Source organism: Porites lutea, chromosome 13 (assembly GCF_958299795.1).
Source record: "Porites lutea chromosome 13, jaPorLute2.1, whole genome shotgun sequence".
Taxonomy (NCBI): Eukaryota; Metazoa; Cnidaria; class Anthozoa; order Scleractinia; family Poritidae; genus Porites; species Porites lutea.
The window spans coordinates 4,017,686-4,035,376 of record NC_133213.1 but is presented as its reverse complement, the minus strand read 5'-3'; the positions used below and the strand labels follow the sequence as shown (position 1 = coordinate 4,035,376).

At 40.9% G+C, this 17,691-nt stretch overlaps 1 protein-coding gene across 1 annotated transcript in view; it reads left to right on the top strand.

Annotated features, from left to right (window-relative positions):
• The window catches only part of LOC140923613 (uncharacterized), a 77,572-nt gene that overhangs the window by 46,914 nt on the left and 12,967 nt on the right, over nucleotides 1-17,691 (top strand). The window contains exons 30-43 of the mRNA XM_073373685.1: nucleotides 1,545-3,770; nucleotides 4,165-4,375; nucleotides 4,709-4,757; nucleotides 4,887-4,966; nucleotides 5,339-5,462; nucleotides 5,823-5,961; nucleotides 6,751-7,298; nucleotides 8,086-8,569; nucleotides 9,908-10,876; nucleotides 11,628-11,842; nucleotides 12,803-13,167; nucleotides 13,685-13,763; nucleotides 13,982-14,098; nucleotides 16,010-16,089. Of these exons, the coding sequence (XP_073229786.1) occupies nucleotides 1,545-3,770; nucleotides 4,165-4,375; nucleotides 4,709-4,757; nucleotides 4,887-4,966; nucleotides 5,339-5,462; nucleotides 5,823-5,961; nucleotides 6,751-7,298; nucleotides 8,086-8,569; nucleotides 9,908-10,876; nucleotides 11,628-11,842; nucleotides 12,803-13,167; nucleotides 13,685-13,763; nucleotides 13,982-14,098; nucleotides 16,010-16,089 (5,686 nt within the window). The remainder of the gene's footprint in view (nucleotides 1-1,544; nucleotides 3,771-4,164; nucleotides 4,376-4,708; nucleotides 4,758-4,886; nucleotides 4,967-5,338; nucleotides 5,463-5,822; nucleotides 5,962-6,750; nucleotides 7,299-8,085; nucleotides 8,570-9,907; nucleotides 10,877-11,627; nucleotides 11,843-12,802; nucleotides 13,168-13,684; nucleotides 13,764-13,981; nucleotides 14,099-16,009; nucleotides 16,090-17,691) is intronic.

Sequence of the window (17,691 nt, the reverse complement as noted above, 5' to 3'; positions counted from 1 at the left end):
TGCCACAAAGCCACGTTAAAACCTTCACGTTTTCCGTTGCCTCAAAACAATGTGATATCACACACGAATCAGAATCTGGAAAAAACTACTAGTAGTGAAAAGAGTATTATTGTGGTTAGTCAAATACACATTTTTGTAACAAAATTTCTGAACGCTGGTGTACTTTTTTTATTGTAGAGTAATTACATTTTCGTTACGTTTCCTTCCTTTACCTCCCTGCCTGTTGTAATTCCTGCCGCTTTTTGCCAGGGCCGTTTTTTCCCATTAATCACGCGGTTTATTATTGTTCTTGAAATATAGCCTGCAGGGCTTAAATTCGCGACGAATGCGTGTGTATCCCGCAAGTAGACTAACAGTGAACGTTTTATACATTCTCTGCCTAGTAGCTTATAGGTATGAGGGTAGTCACATCCATCTAACAACTCCGAGTTACTATTTCCCTATGTGTTAGATCATCCCAGAACCTGGAACTGATTACTGCAGGGTGCTTTTCGAGAGCAATGTACAAGAAGAAGTTTATACACTGTGTGTGGCATCCCATCTATCTAGTAAGTTGTTGCCACACTGTGCATATAAATCGAAATTTATTATTTTTGTATGCTGTTGACAAAAGAAGACCTCCTTTCTCATTAGCAAAGGCCACTTCTCACAGCGTTAAAAAGAACAACCACTTTCTTTTGACCTTCAGGCACGTCATATTGAAACCCATGAATTCATGAGCGAAATTATTAACTATATAGTTCTCTCTCGCCTTCTTCCAGTACATTTTGTATGGTAATGAAATGCTGATTGCTTTATCACAATGTCAAGCATTGCCTTGTGTAATGCTGATTTTTCTATGCTTTCTTTCTATGCTTTTGTATTTGTCGTAACTTGTTGTAGGTATGTTGAATTCTTTAGAAGTTCAATTTAAATTGAAACTAAACGTGCCGGAAATTAAAGTTGAAGCGCACATGAAAACATCCCTTTTTGTTGCCAAGGACACGGACAAGCTTTTGACAAGAATCCAACGAAAGAAACCTACCACATCAATCATTAATTTTATTGTTTTAGTCTTTGGAAAGGTTCTCATATCCCATGATGTTTTCAGTTATTATTGAATTATTCCGAGGGCGTTATAGCGGCAATAGAATAGTTTTCAAAATGTAATTAGAAGCTGATTATTTCTGTATTGTCGCAATTTTCCTAATCATGGAAGTAAAACGACAGACACTCATTCTTATCTCTATAGAGTCCAGAAACAAGAACTTTAGCACATCATTGTCAGTAATTCGTGTGCTTCCTCACAAAACTGAACAAGATTAATTGGCAGAGGAAAATAATTTATTTCGTAATTTAGGAAAAACACGTATTCCTTCGTATTTAGTACGTTTGATCTTAAGGCTTATTTTATTCTTTTTTTTTTTTCTCAATCATGTCATTCTAGCCGGTTTACTCCACATTAATTAAGTTGTATTCATTTTGCTTTCTTGTCTCCCATCAAGGGCAAATATCCCGTTGCGAATTATTGAATGTTATTTACTTCGTTTCTTTCGTTCTTTCAGGAACAGATCTGATTCTTTATTCCAACGAAGTCGAATTTTCACTTCCTGTTCCCCATGAAATTCTTAGCGCTTTGCAGCCAAAGAATGATCAAGATGACTCGGCTGAAAGTGGTGAGGTTGATGACGGCTCTCCTGCCAGGGAGCTGTTATTGGTTGCCGAAAGGGTAAACACGTGGTCTTCCGAGACTGAACAGTCGAGAATCGTAAAGCTCTCATTGAAATCAAACTTCGGTAGACTCCAGACAATTCCCGAAGACCAGCAATTGAATGTTATTGTTGATGATAACGAAATCATGGAGGATATTCCTTCGCAAATTGTTTTGAACACTACGGGAGATGGTGAATGCGAGGCAAAATCAGCTGATTCACAAGCTGAAATCGAAGCGTCGAATGGTGTTGAAGGGCAAATCAGTGCAATTGTTGATGAGCGTTATGTCGTCGCAGATGAGACAGACCTGGACGCTTTACCATATTCTTTTGAGCAGGTGCCATACGATTCTGAAGGAGTAGATGAGGGGTATGACCAGCCGGTGGATAAACTAGATGAGGCCATTTTTCGAGATCTTGGTGAAATCATTTCTGAAAAAGAGCCTCTGGCTGACACAGAGAACGTCTGCGAAGGAGAAACACAGTCGCCTCTTGTGGACAAAGTCCATGATGTTGATCTGGGAGAGGCATCTAACGTCGAAGAAGCAACACCCGTGGTGATAAATGAGCAAGACCATGGTAGCGCCTTGAGTCAACCAGATACATTAGAGTATGGAACTGGTAATCAAACTCATGAAGACTTAATCCGTGATGACGGCGGCGGTGTCGTCACCGTCCATGAAAATCCTGAAGAGAATATAGAAACAGAAGCGTTCGACAAAGATGAGAATCCAGGTGAGCTAAATGTTTCTGGGTTTTGGGATCAAGAACAGAAGCAAGGTATTGAAGGATCAGTGATCGAGAATGATCTCACACGTGAAGAGCATGACGAGGTCAGCGACCACGAAGTGAGCAAGAATGCAGCAGGTTCTCACGTAATGAGTGAGAATGTTGTCTATAGTCACAAAAACGAAGAGAAAGCTGCAAACGAAGAGAATTCAGATGAGGGAAGTGATTTTGAGTTAAGGTATGAACGAGGACAGGTTGCTACTGGTGAGAAGGTTCAGAAAGACGAGGGAGGCGAGGGATGTCTAGACTCGACCAACAGAGTGACATCTGAGAGGAGCCAGGAAGTTGATGACAACACATGGGATGAAGATCGTTTAAAGGCTTCTAAAGATGCTGAGGATTGTAGAGAGAAAAAGTGGCGTGGCGATAAAGACCATGAAACTGGAGTTGTACCCACAAAGGAAAATGCTGAGGTCAAACAAGAAGCTATAAGCGTTCCTATAAAGCAGTCTTCGAGAGAAATTAAAGACACTGCCAACACTGAAAACAATGATATGGATGAATCTTCTGATCAAAGCGCGGAAGATGTTGACAAGGCTGAAGATTGCTGCGAGACAAAGTCGGATGGCGATAAAAATTATGAAACTGTCATTGTACCGACAGAGGAAAATGCAGAGCTCAATCAAGAAGGTACAAGGGAACCTTTAGAGCAGACTTCGGGAGCCAACGGAGACACTGTGAGCACTAAAAACAGCAATGAGCATAAAACCTCTGATCAAACCATAAAACACGATGAAACTAGCAAGAAATCTGAACGGATGGTCGCGGTAACTGTCAAGGAACCAGAAGAATCACTATGCATTGCCCCATTGGGTGATAATAACACTTCTCCCGATGAAGAACGGGTGGAACGAAGAAGTGGTTCAGGCACAGAGAGGCACAGAGAGGGCGATGAAAGTAATGAATCTTGCCTAAGTGTGAACATTGCCGAGGATGGTGACCGAATATTGGACGCGAAGGTCCACGAAATTTGTGGTGTTAATGAACCTTTTGAAACTCAAACAGAAAACTTGAGAAGTGATTTTGCCGTGAAGGCTTCTGGAGAAGAATCAATGGAGAAAGGAAGTCAGGGGAATCTTCGATTGTCTGAAGAGACTTGGTCAGCGTCGAGTAGTTTAGGTTCAGTGAATAACGATAACGTTGACACAAATCGTGTAGGACCGACAGAGATGCCAACATTTGAGGAGAAGGATCTTGTTGATGATGCCGTACCAGTGTCACTTGATAACGTGGGAGGAGATGAAGGTCATGCTCTTGACAAGGGTGGTGAGGAGACAGATGATTTTGAAGGTAAGGTGCATCAGATTTAGTGACGTTGTAAGTGTCTTGGCTATTGCTTGTTTTGTTTTTCATGTCTTATATTGCAGAGAAAGGCAGCTTCACTAGAAGCTAATAACGAAAGAAGTAAAAGCAAGGGTGACACAGTGTTGAGAGCACTCGCCTTCCACCAATGTGGCCCGTGTTCAAATCTGGGCGTCGACGTTATATCTGGGCTGAGTTTGTTTTTGGTTCTTTTCCTTGCCCCGAGAGGTTTTTCTCCGGGTACTCCGGTTTTACCCTCTCCTCCAAAACAAATACTTCCAAATTCCAATTCAAACACATTACAATATACAGTTATAATTACAATAGATACAGGACAGCTTCTCACTTTCTGTTACTAATGTAGTTTCATTGCCGATTGCAGGAATGAGCGTCACTTATAACGACAGCGTTCCAGAAGAATCTGAACAACTCTTGCCCAGGCCTCTTCTCGTAATCAAAGGAACAACTCCTACTATAGTAACTCTTGAGTGGGAGTGGACACTGTTGCCTGACCAGATCGCTGGCGCAGATATTGTTTATTCTGTGTTGATAATTGGGAGCAAATTTCACAGCAACATTGACAGCAGTTTCCGGTAAGTTAAAACCTATAGATGTCTTTGTGTCATCGAAAGTATCAAGTTTGATAAGAATCAGAATAGTGCCCCGTTGCCTTACACCCATTCCAAAGCTTGAGGATTGTGTTGCCTTTATTTAAATCATACATTTAAGACTGGGTTAAATTCTGCAACATGCGTTGAATCGTTTCCGTTAATCTCTGGAGTGTAGTCTTAGGTTAAGTCCCTCAAGACATTCCAGGTCATGCAGCAAGAAACATTTCTGTCACTCTTCCATTTCCGCGTGCTCTTCGTTTTATGACATAGATATCTTATTATTATTATTTTTTTTTTTTTTACATTTTTTTAAAGTTATAACTTTGAAGAAAGTCCAGCAAAGTCGATGTGGCCGAAACAAAGGGTAAGTTCGCGAAACCTCTGTTCTACAAATTTGTAGTGATAGTTAATGAGTATTCTCCAGAGGCAAGATAGAGAAGGGCGTGTGATTTCACGTATCACTAGAAAGACTCTCCCTTTTTCTCTTTTCCAGGATAATTTAATACAGCACGCTTGGCGTACAACCAACACTGTTATAGAGATAACTAGCTTGAAGCAACGTTGCGGTTACAGGTAATGAATATGCTACGGTTCATTTTGCCGACGCGGTATGTTAACTCATTTGAATGCCCTCCATAAGTTTATCTCACTGGCTTAACGACAAAGACGCTATTTAGGTCAATTGAAACTAAAAAAAGACAAGTCCAATAATTGCAATGATTAATCGAGACCGGCCTCAATTAGAACACCAAATTTATCTTAAGAAAGAAAACTAAATTTGTGCAGGGTAGGTCTAATTATGTGGTGCAATTGGCAGGCGCTCTTCTGAGCACTTATGACAAAGGTCTGGTGTTCTGTGATTTCATGGGTTCGATTCCCTTTGGGGCTGCCTAGATTTTGTCTGAGTATATGCACTAAAATTATTTGTTTGGTTATATTATTTAGAGTGGCAGTTCTTGGTCAGTTGATGCCATTTGCTAATGATTCGCTTTCACGTGTGATTTCATTCACTATGCCGGGACCTCCAAAACCACCAGTGGTACATGTTACAGACGTTAAAGACAGAGAGGTGTGTATTACGATTTCTTATTGAGCTAAAATTTCGTCCCTAACAGCAAGCGCTCTCATTGGTGACTTTGAGGTCACATGACTTCTAACGATAAGCCTGTTTCGAGGGTCTGCTCCAATAAGGTTCCTCGATCGTTCCATCCGAACCAAGATTTTTTCTTTATCCCGAAATGCCAAAAGTTCTAATCTCGATTCCGGTCTTACCACTTAAATACATTACCTCAATGCGTTATGTCCAAAAGTCATCGTCAATTTATCACATGATAAAATTGTCACCCAAGCAGAGGACACCCCTCTCAGGTCCTGCAAGGTGCAATACTAATGGCTTCTTCGTTTCTGTCTCTACACTAATGTATTGTAGATTACGCTCACGTGGAAACCGCCTGTTTCGTTTGGCGAAGCAACCGTCACTGGATATAGAGTGTTAAAAGATGGCATGGCTTTTGGAGAGAATATGGACAGCGAAACCATAACTGTCACCATAAGTGATTTTGAAGAAGGTTGGTTCTCAAAAAAAAGTATGTTATCATCCGTATTAAAAGGTACATTGGTATTGTTTAGTTGTCGATAATAGAGATAATTGCTAGACTCACTGAAGAGTTAAGATGAAGAGAAGGCAAAAGTCGAGCTCTTTCATGGATATTTTCGTGCTTTTGTTACCAGCTGTGAATTAGTCTGGATCCGTAATTTGAGCACGGCACTGTTCGCTCGCCTCACCCCAGCCGAAAGACTTGTTCAAAAGCTTTTGAATCTCTTTATGGTGATATCATTTTTTTGTGTCTCATCAACTCATTCTTCGGCATCACGGTTAACAATTGGTTCATGCATCAACTTGCGTATTTTGAGATATGAAACACGCGGGAAGTTTGGAGAGCACGAAAGGGACGTAAGAGTTGCTCAAGGCGCAGGCGAGAGCAACTCTAGCCTCTTGAATCTCTTTATGATGGTATAATTTTTGTGTTTCATCGACTCACCAGCGCATTCACATTCTTTTTTGAAGCTGACCATTTCTAAATATACGAATTAGTTTTAAAAAATTCCGAACTTAAAGTACGGTGGAACCTCTCATGTGGGACACTCAAGGGACACCTCCATCCAGGTGACACAAAAATCTGGTCCGGGAAAAATTTCCACATATCTTTTTGTGGGTCCCGAAAGCCAGGTTTAACCTCCAATCAAACGCCAACCTAAGTTTTCTTCAGGTGACACCTATCTGCATCCTGACCGGTGTCCCCTGAAATGAAGCTCCACTGTACAGTGATGAGTTGGCCTTTGCTTCTATTAAACAGGTTATGAGCATCGGTTGAATTTGATAGCACTGACAGGGCACAGTGTGGGTGACAGCAAACCTTCAAATACCATCATTACATACTGTCCAACCCCTCCCATCTCCCCGCAAATCTACCCGAACGATTCTGCAACCGTCGGTTCCATATGTATCGCCTGGAAACAAGCTGAGCCTGCGCGTGTTTACAACACTGGTGAGCTTGCGCAGTGTAGTTACAGACTCTTTGCAGATGATATGCTGCATGGAGAGTATCCGCTGGCTGGCGTGACAGACATATTCACAGATGAACATGTGTATGTCATCCCAAACTGCGAAGTTGGCCGGAAGTACACTGTCTGTGTGAAATCGTACTTGCATCCTCGAGTGATTGACACTGGACGTGGCCAACGTGTGCATGTATGTGGTTGCTATGGTGATAGCTCCAACGTGTTAGAGCTTTACTGCGCTGGGCCACCATCTGCCCCAGTCGTGAGAGTTTCTCGAATTGACCGATCAGGAGTGAGTTTGTCTTGGAGTACTTCACGTGAATATGGCGGTGTAAAACTAGGGGTAAGTTCAATTGTGTTTAGTTGATTTTTATTTTTTACATATATTTTTTGAACATACTAAAAAACTTGTTGTTTGTCGAATTTAGCAAATTTTGGAGAGAGGTAAATACTATAAAGCTGTTTAGTATGCCATTTGCTTGCTGTAACCTTCTTAGACGAAGTTACATGTACGCGTTTTTTAGGATGCAGCGTGACCGAGTTGTTAGAAGGCTGGACTCGCGACCCCCAGGTCCCGAGTTCGTGCCGTAAGCTACGCTTATAAAAGAACCAACTGGTTTGCCCTCCGTCTACATTGCTCCATTTGGGATTTTTAAGCTTTGTTAGACAGTCAAATGCCATTAATACGGGCTCTGAGGGGACCACAGAAAGTGTCCGTGTTGAATTTAGAGAAAATGTAAAGGCCGGGCCAGGGACAAAGCAAACTGTCGGGCGATCCCGCACTTATTTGAAAGATTGTTTTTGATTAGCTTGGAAAACAGTAGGGATTGTCACATAACAATGCCTCTATCCCTGAAAACAATGGAAGTGCAGATTAAAGGGGACCAGTGAAATAAGAGGTTTAGAACGGTGCAGGTCTACTGGAACTGTCCGTAATAATGAGGTATCCGAGAAGCGGGGTTTGACTGTATTCAGTTTGAATTGTTGGTTTCTTACGTTTCATCGCTCTTTATGCCATATTCACTGCCGTGGGTAAATAAAGGAGATTTATTTATTTGTTTATTTTCATTTTATTTGTTCTGTTCACTGTTTTCTTGATGCTGCACTGTTTGCAATTGTTGTATCGACAGGGCTACATTCTTTATGTCAATGGAAAATGGTCCGGTGAAATACTTGAACCGGGGCAGCAGCAGACAACGCTGACTGGTTTCACCCCAGGAAATGCTATCTGCGTTCAGTTGTCAGCCATAACCTATGATCTGCCCGCTCCAGTACCAGTACACAGTAACCAAGAGGGCGCCAAATTACAGCACTTTTCGTCACGTTATGAACAACCAGATAGCGGGATCGAAAGTAGTTCGAGCCTTCGGTCCAAGAGGTCAACGGACGAAACAAAGCAGTACGCATGTTCAACTGGACCGCCTCTAGTAATTCAGTATTCCAATTTAGTGAAGAGTGTTTCATCTCTTGAGTTGGTAAAGCTGGGATGTAGATCTGCCTCAGTCACGTGGTCTGTGGATGATTCCACTGACTGTTCAATTGAGCCCAAGGTTCTAACTATATTATGCTGGAAGTCATCGGCAGAAGAGTGCGTAATCAAACAGATTGTAACAGGTAAAATGATTATTGACTTGGCTTACATGCGTAATTCGGCATAAGTTAACGGGGCTACATTGTCAAGTGTTCATATTGTCCTTAAGGGCTCATTGACGTGTTTGGATTAACCGTTTAGTTCCCAAGAGTGACCAACATCAATTTTCTCCTCACAACATCAGCAGATCATCAAGAGTAAAGGTTATGAAAATTACTAATTTGATTACCAAAGGGAGATGGCTTTGATCTTAAACCAAATTCACTCAACTATTCTTAAAAGAAATGTAACGAGATCAGTCTGGGCCCAGCTGTTCAAAAGGTGGATAACGCTATCCACCGGATAAATCTCTATCCAGTGGATTACGCAATTGGTTTCCCTAATACTTATCCGCTGGATAGCGATTTATCCGGTTGATAGCGCTATCCAACGTTTGAACAACTGGACCCTGGAGAATTTGTATGTGGATCTTCGGGCTTAAAGGGTCACTTCAAGGCCAAGACACTGAATGTCTCATCAGTTAACCAGAATGTAAATAGGTAAAATATACAAATTGAAAACAACTGCGAGGACCATGTTGTTTGTTTTAAGCGATAATTGTTCTTTCATTTAACCCTTTGTCGCTATAGCCTGCGTAGTAAACACCTGCTATAACAACCTGTGGATTAAGTACCTCCTGGCAGAAATTTGCTACTTTAATACCCAAAAATACAAGAACCTGTTTAGCCAAGCAGGATCAAGCAGGTTCTTATATGTGGGTTACAGTTATATTATAATAAAAATATTTAACCTAGGAATGAAACTTCGAGATTGTAAATTTAAGTATAACAAGAAAATACAGTACTGAACTGAATATTCGGTAATCAGTTTTCTTAGGGTTATTATAATTCAATTGTGAATAAATTAAAAGTTTATTTATATTTCTGGTAATCAACAATGTGCTATTTCCTTCATAAAAATTAAGAACCTAATCAGCCTAAATTGCCAATAAGTACCCCAAATTACAAAAGCCTATTTTGCCAGACTTCAAAAAAAGTTGGTTCTTATTCGCGGGTGGTTACTGTTTTCCATGCGACCAAGGCGCGGAATTTCATAGCGCAACAATCCTATAAGAAAGGAAATCTCGGTTTGTTTCCTTTGCTTGCGCAAGAATGCTCTCTATACGCACACTGTCTTTGCTAGCGAGTATTTGCAAGTACTTTTTGTTTTTACCGCGAGGCTTTCGTAGGGTCAACAGCCAATCAAGTCACTTAATTTTAAGTATAGGCTCGGGAGGCGTTGATTGCAAAAAAGGTTTTCTGGTATTCGACAAGATTTCTTTTTGTAGGTATTCTACATGATCTTTGTTTCTATTTTTGTAGAGAAACCTTTCACCATTACCAACCTTGAGCCCGAAACAGAGTATCATTTGCTGCTTCAATGCGTTGCACCACACATCAATGACGACAACTACGAGGAACACCCGATCAATATTACTCAGTCCCGGACCATCTCCTTCAAGACAGGCACATTGCCAGGTCCCCCAACGGACATAAGCGTCGTTACATCCACAGAGAATAGTATAAAACTAGCGTGGGAGATTCCTATTGAGCATGGAATTCCCGTTGAAGCTATCCATCTCAACGTAAGAAGAAAAGATCCAAATTGTACTGACGAAGGCCGAAGCTTTCAGGTTTCAGCGGAGACGTGTGTTTTTTCCTTTGATTGCTTAGTCCCAAAGACTGAGTACAATTTTGTTTTAAGATCTTTAACTGAAGATGATTTAGTTGAAGTGCATCTGGAGGATTCTAGATCTGCTGTGCGCCTCTCTGCGTGGACAAACGGCATCGAAGCCGCTGAGAATTTGCACTTACAATCGCGATCACCGACTTCTATCGCTATAAGTTGGCAACCCGCCATGCCTTATGGGATGTCTACCATCCATGGCTATGTTGTACACTACGTGCAAACCAGACAGCTACGTAAGCGGTCACGTGGTCTCGTGGGGCAGGTGAGGGACCTTGGGGATAAACTGACTGTTGGAAGTGAAATCTGTCATGCAGAAGTGCAAGGACTTGAACCTGGCACTGTTTACAAGATCATGCTGGAAACCGTTGTTGGTTTCGGAGATTATTCATATGATGAAGACTTTGAAAGCGATGGTAGCGAAGTGAATTCAGCCACTAGCAGTGCCTTAAATGAGAGGATGCCCGAAATTCAGCGGTTGTATCTGTCTCAACCCCTTTTAGTTTGTACCACTGCACCGCTTGAGCCACCTGTGCTGATTGTCAGCGGATTTACCTCGACACAGATCCATCTCTCTTGGAATAAACCGCTGCTCATGATTCCTGGTAAGATTGTTGAGGTCATTACATATGTAAGGGTTTTAACCGCGGCTTGATTAGCACAGTCGGTAGAGAGCTTGACTGTAGAGCAGGAGGTCGCGGGTTCGGTTCCCAGGGCCGGACCAATACTCAGGGTCTTAAAATAACTGAGAAATGAAGGTACTGCTTTTGCACTGCAAGCGGCTTGACCTTCGCGTGCCTCGGATGACCACGTGAAGCGGTGGTCCCGTCTCCAAGATTGTCCCCTATTAGTATTTTCGTGCTAAACACATTGACACTCAAATAAAGTGCATTTTTTTATTATTTTCATGAATTTACGGTTCTTAAGAGTTTTGTGCGAGCGTTGAGCTTTTTAAATAGATAACGGCGAACTCGTGATGCTGTTTGGGAATAGAGAGACCAAAACCTGCGGAAAACAGTAAGTGTATGTAATTTTCGACTTGGGTGAAAAAAGACATCGAAGCACTTTCCCTTCGCAGTCAACTGGTTACTTAGCATATATATTTAATTACCCTGTTTAAATGCACTATAGCAACCAATTATTGAACAAAATCCAACTGATTTTTTCCATTGCCCACATAGTGATCGAAAAGATCTGATGCAAAAGACTATAAAGGTGAAAAATCTGGGTAGCATTCTAAGAGACTAAAAGTCAATACTGTGATAATGTATGCTGGTTTATCCGACTGACACGGTAACCTGGTGGGACATATGTCTTTTTTTAAAAAAATTACCCTGTCTGTTTTATACACTGTAGTCGTGAATTCACAGAGTTCCTTGGGTGAGGACCCTGCACGTGGCCGCGTGCGTCATTTGAAAGGTTTCCGCGTGGAAGTGAACGGGCGTGTCTACGCTAGACTCGCTGCTAACAAGACAAGTATCACTCTAAAGAAATGCAAGTCTGGAATGAAGTACACTTGTGTGGTGGTGGCCATTACTTGTCCTGAGAAACAGCATGCCAGCCAAAGAAAGGTGCAGGTTTTGATACTTGTTCTCTCTGGGGACTCCACATTAAAATACCCTTAAACTCTATAATATAACGTAACACAAGTAGTCCTCGTATAGCCCTTGGCTATCCTATACGAGTCTGTGCGTTGTGGGTTTCTTGCTTAAGTCTAAGATCAGTTTCTCTTCCCAATAGCGTGCTCAGTGTTTTTGGTGTTTCGCACACTTCTTCAGCGCCCTGTCCACCTCTCTACAGCAATGAACTAGTTCTCTACCCGCTCTTACCGCCTAGAGCTGAATCTTCCATATCTTATTAACATTAGGCATGGTTTGTGGATGGCCCGAGTGAGAAAATATTACCGTCTTTAAGCGCCATCCAACACGCCATTTGCACAAAAAAATTGGCGTCATTTGACTACCACCATCACTACTAGAATCGACTTCGTTGTTGCTTTTCAAGTTATAATTTGTTAATCTTCGCAAGGTTTAAATGACAAAAGCCCTGAATTGCACAAGAAACAAAACCATGAAGAATTCTGGCGGTAGTAGTATTAAAATAACGTCATTCTGTAATGGGGCTATTAGCTGATCAGAAAGAGGGTAGGTCGCTTTTTCATGGGCGGCCGGGGGGGGGGGGGGGGGTGCGGGTGAGGAGTGAATTGCGATGGAAGCATGAACCTTGATTCATGAGTGATTATCTTCACCACCCATGGAATCTCCGCTTAGACAAAGGGTCGCTATTATATTTTCTCTTTTCTTCATTTATTCATTCATTCATTCTCTTAACGGACACCTAGAGTTGGTTCCTGTTTTGATTCCTTTGATTTGACTCTCTTAAAACTGAGACAGACATGCATCACTCTAAGAGGGACACTTTGTGACGTCACAAAAGGCGCCGTCTTAGAGAGAGTTGACTTTATTTGCTAAATTTATTTTTATTAATTATTTACTTTACTTAAGTTAAATTTACCTCTCTTTGTTCACTAGAGCGAACGCCCTGACTCTGCCATAAGTGACACAGACACAGACGAAGACATCACTAAGTCCGTGTCAGATTGTTTTGAAGAAGCCGCCTCGAATCACGTGGACGTAAATTTACCGCGCCAAGAATGGGGCGTTTGTTTAAGCGCAAAGTTCTGTGCTAACAAGCCCGCGGGTTCCTTGTGGGATAGCCCGTGTAGCGAAAATGGTGACGAGGAGGGTGGACTAGTGGTCGAGTGGAACGTGAACGATCTGTCCGGGGAGGTGAGGGGGTACCGGCTGGTGTGGTATACGAGTGAGTGCAGAGACAAAAACGAACTGTTTCTGCCAGTTGATGCAAGTCGATATGAAATATGGCCTGTTTCGCCGAGGTAAGATATTGGGGGAAAAAAGTGAATTAAAAAGTCTCGTTCTTAATAGACCCACATCTTGCATGTACAAAGCAGACTGATTTCGTGAGTATTGATGAGAAAATTTCAAATTAATTTAGGTTTCTGGGAAATTGCCCACCTACCCCTCCCCTAAGCTAACATAATGATGGCTTGGGGGAGGGGTAGGTGGGCAGTTTCCCAGAAACCTAAGTTGGTCCAAAATTTCTAGTTTTGCCTTAGTCAGGATTGAGGATTACTCGGTTTTGTATTTTATCTCTCATGTTAATGTGGGCCCTTTGAAATTGCTTCTTAAGTTGCCGTTGCATTAATACGTAGAATTTTCCGTAGTATTAATAAAATAAAATATTTTCTCGTGTTCTTAAGATAAGTTTTATCCAAGAATACCTGTAGAAGCAGTCATTTAAGCAATCTTAGTAGCCTTACTAGGCCTTTTCAATTCAATACAATTGTATTAACATAACCTCCGTTTTTATTCTATTTCTGTTTTTTTAAGCAGCTCTGTATACACAATTTACCTGGAAATACTTGACCTTCACAATGAAGTTGAAGCTTCATTTGGACCACTTCATTGCCAGGTAAGCGCACGATTTTGCTTCGTCTTTGCTGAAACTCAACCCTAAAGAAAGTAAAACTCAACTTTTTTTCCTTTCCCTTTCTTGACTCTCTAAAACGCAGAAACCTCCAGCATGTCCGTCTTCCAAAGCCATGATTTGACTGTAGGTTTTGGTAGTTTGTAATTCTTTTGTTCTTTGCTTATCGTTTTTTGTTTTACCCATCAACAACATTCAATTAGACCCCAGGGCCACCCGCGTCACCGTGGATCTGGTGTCGAACTTTGTCTCCTTATCAACTCACTATTGAATGGAATGAACCTCGAACATATGGGAATGTTAAGATCCGGGCATATCAGGTGAGTTGGAATTAATTTATTTTTAACAACTCTTAATTGTCTTCTACAAGGATGCTTGCATGTCATGATTTCATTGCTGACGGCGAGTCAAGTCCCTCAAGAGCCTCCATTAATTCACTCATCATGTCATCATGCCCTTCAGATCAGCATCGCATGCAAACGGCTCGGCTCCGGAACGACCAAGGCGTTGTGAGGGTCAAAATATTTTGTAACAATTTTTTTCTAAATACTGGTGGCGCAACCTCGTTGGGAGGGGCTCCCCGGTTTGTTCAAAACTGGTCCCCTCCATTTTCGAAAACGACAAGAAAAGACCCTCGGGATAATGGCCTTCCGTCATACAGCAATACTTGAGATTCGCCTCATTGTAATCTAGGACCCTGTTAGCAACGGATAACAGTGAAGAATTGGTTAATTTTTCTTCAGACCGTGACAAAAGAATCCTTGTCAATGACTCCAACCCATCATTTTTCCACTCAAAAGTGTAATTAAGCAATAGACCACACTTTCTATGCGTTTACCGGCGTGATAACCCACGCGGGATGTTGGGAGAACACGAGAAAAGCTTGTAAATCACGAGCCGAAGGCGAGTGATTTTACAAGCTTTTCGAGTGTTCTCCCAACATCCCGCGTGGGTTATCACGCCGGTAAACCCATAGAAAGTGTGGTCTATTGCTTTTATAAAATAACTTTTAGTAGAATGGAGTCTTTTAGGTAAAAAATATGGTTTTAGTACCGTGATCAAGTCATGTCTTCTCTCTAAAGTCATCATAAACCAATCATGACTCGCGATTTAATAGCGCTGACTCAAAACTCAGTTCAGTCAAACAGCAAACAGCAGCACTTCAAAACACGATTTTGCGTTCATTACATGATAACTTATGAAAGCTGTTTTACAGGAAAAGTCAACATTTATTCATGCGAACGTACAATGAAAGAATACGTTTATGGTTTGTTTACTACAGAAGTAGAAATTAATTGAATATCAGACTGTACGCAGCTGTCTTTTGCTGAGTCGATCCGTAAGAATTTCGTGCTTACAGACAGAACTGGCAGCTATTGTAATGGAAGACTTCATTCACATTTTACAAGCCGCAGTGGTTTAAGATCTGTTTTCTGGACTTTATTATGATTAAGAAATGCTGCGTGGCTGCATTTGCGAAGTTGTCGCATGTAACTTTATATGCACGTACAGCGACCGATGGAAATATGTCAGTGGTGGAGAAAGGTTTCTTTGCCATAGCCACATATTGGCGTTAATATTTGTCGATTTGTAAAGTCAGGTGGTTTGAGGTAGGTTATCGCATCGATATCACCGAATGATTTGTGCAAATGTTGGAAAAAACCAGCCGAAACTCTGACATCTTTCATCATCGTTGGCAGCTTGTTTACAACCTACAGCGGCCGATTTTGTACCATATCTTGATCAGAGATCTCTTTTTGGAACAATTTCTTTCATTAAGGAATTTAATTTTGACACAAAATAAATCAAGAATGCTAAAACTATCCGTTTTGTTGCTGGTTGGCACATGGTTAAGTTTTCCTGGAGACTTTCTACACCAGAAATTCACGCAGTTGTTGTCTTTCTCTGCGATTTGGCATTCGTCGTGAAATGTAAACTGCTTTCCAGCTTTGTACTTTATTACTTCTAAAGCTCTAGCAGTAATAAAATGTGGAAACCAACGTTTTTGTTATTAAGAAGGGCTGGGTAAGTAACTTGTTCTGTTCTTTAGCCTTTCTAAAATCGTTGTTTGCAGGTCAATAGCCGGTTTTGTTTATGGCTCGTGGTCCCAATGCCTTTTTCTATGGGTTTACCGGTATAATAAACCATAGGTTTTTGACCAATCAGATCACGCGTACTATCTCAGTTATTTTATAATTATTAATATCGGCACATACTTGTCGTTTTCTTAGGTGTACCTCAATGACCGTCGCTTGGAGAGATTGGTGGATAAGAGACAACGAAGGGTTACCATCCATTGCCAGTCGTCTAGGTATGTCACCACAATAAACCATGATTTTACCGATAAGCGGCACATAGCCTGTACGCAGACTTTGTTTTCTCTTTCTTTTTGAAAAGCCACGAGCGCAGCATCGTGCACCCCGGCGGTTTTTTCTCATGCGACGATCTCTAAAGAGAGAAGAGAGGGTCTGTAAACAAGCTTAGGGGCACAAGTCTAATTGTTCTCTCAAACGCGTACCTTTCTGGACGAATTCCCGTCTGAATTTGGTTGAAAAAGAATTACAGTGAGAAAGGGCATCCTTTTGTCATATTTAGGTGTGGCAATGATTCTGGGAGTTAAATTTATGCGTACTTTTCGAGAGGACAAGATCATTTTCACACCTAACGCTATAAAAGAATAAAGATTAAAAACTCGCTTATCTCACTGGAATTCCATATCGATCAAACTTTACCTGAAGAAGTCATTACAAGAGATAACATTGCCTCAGTTAATAAGTTGAGGTTAAGCGAGAACTGGACGTTCTTATTCTGAGGTCGCGATTTAAATCTCAAAACGGTCCAAAGGTGTTCTTGAGTTTCATATTTTAAAAATGGGTTTTGCATTGCATTGCCCGCATTGGTTTTTCTTCATGTTTTAAGAAGGCCAAAGAATGGCTGGAGAGGCAACAGAACCGCATACTAATGTCCAACCACTGAAATAGTGTATTCCTACAATAATTGTTTGGTATTCCTTATGAATTGTACTGACACTCTATATACAAGGCTAATAATAATAGAGCGGTTTTCACTTGACTGTCGAAAGTAATTGAGGAATTGGTTTGGTTTTGGTTTTACTACGCCCTTTGGTTGGCTAGTGTATTTACTTTGGTTTTGGTTTTACGACAGTCAAGTGAAAACCGCTCTAATAACGAACTTTATTAAAGTCTCATGTCTTATAGCTCAGGCATAGTGCCTTACTAATTTCGGAGGCTGTATCATATATATAGAACTCTAATAATATATTGTAAATTCTAATTCTAATTTAATCTCTAAATTCTAGTTCTAATAAATAACTACCTAATAATATCTCTGATATTAAGGTACTGATATCTAAGGTTCTAATATCTGAGATACTAATAACTAATATCTAAGATGCTAATATCTAAGGTTCTCGTGTTTATGTATTCAAATGAAATTTGTTCCGGATAATTTTTCGCAAAGTTTTGTTGTTGTTGTTGCTGCTGTTGTGGAAACCTTTTTATCTAGTGAAGAAAATGAAAAACAAAACGAAGAAAGGCAAAAATTTAAAAAGGCACAAGAACAAATAAAGTGTCTCACGGTAAATATATTTTTTCAACGCTCTAATATTTGTCAAGAGTATTGGTTTTTTATAGTCTTTGATTTACTCAACTCTCTATTGTCTTAAAACAAGTGGGTTATTTAAATTGATTGCTTGTGGCTTGATATGAAACTCATTGTTGTCGTACCGTGGGGAACAGATAATTGAAGGAAACGAAAATTGTTAAATATCGTTGCTTTGACAACAAATTCATTTATTCGTTATGTTTTGTTTTGTGACGTTTCATCTCTTGAGAATTAAAATCGTCTCCGGTTATTTTTGAGTTTCTAATTTCTGTGCAACGCCGACAGAGAT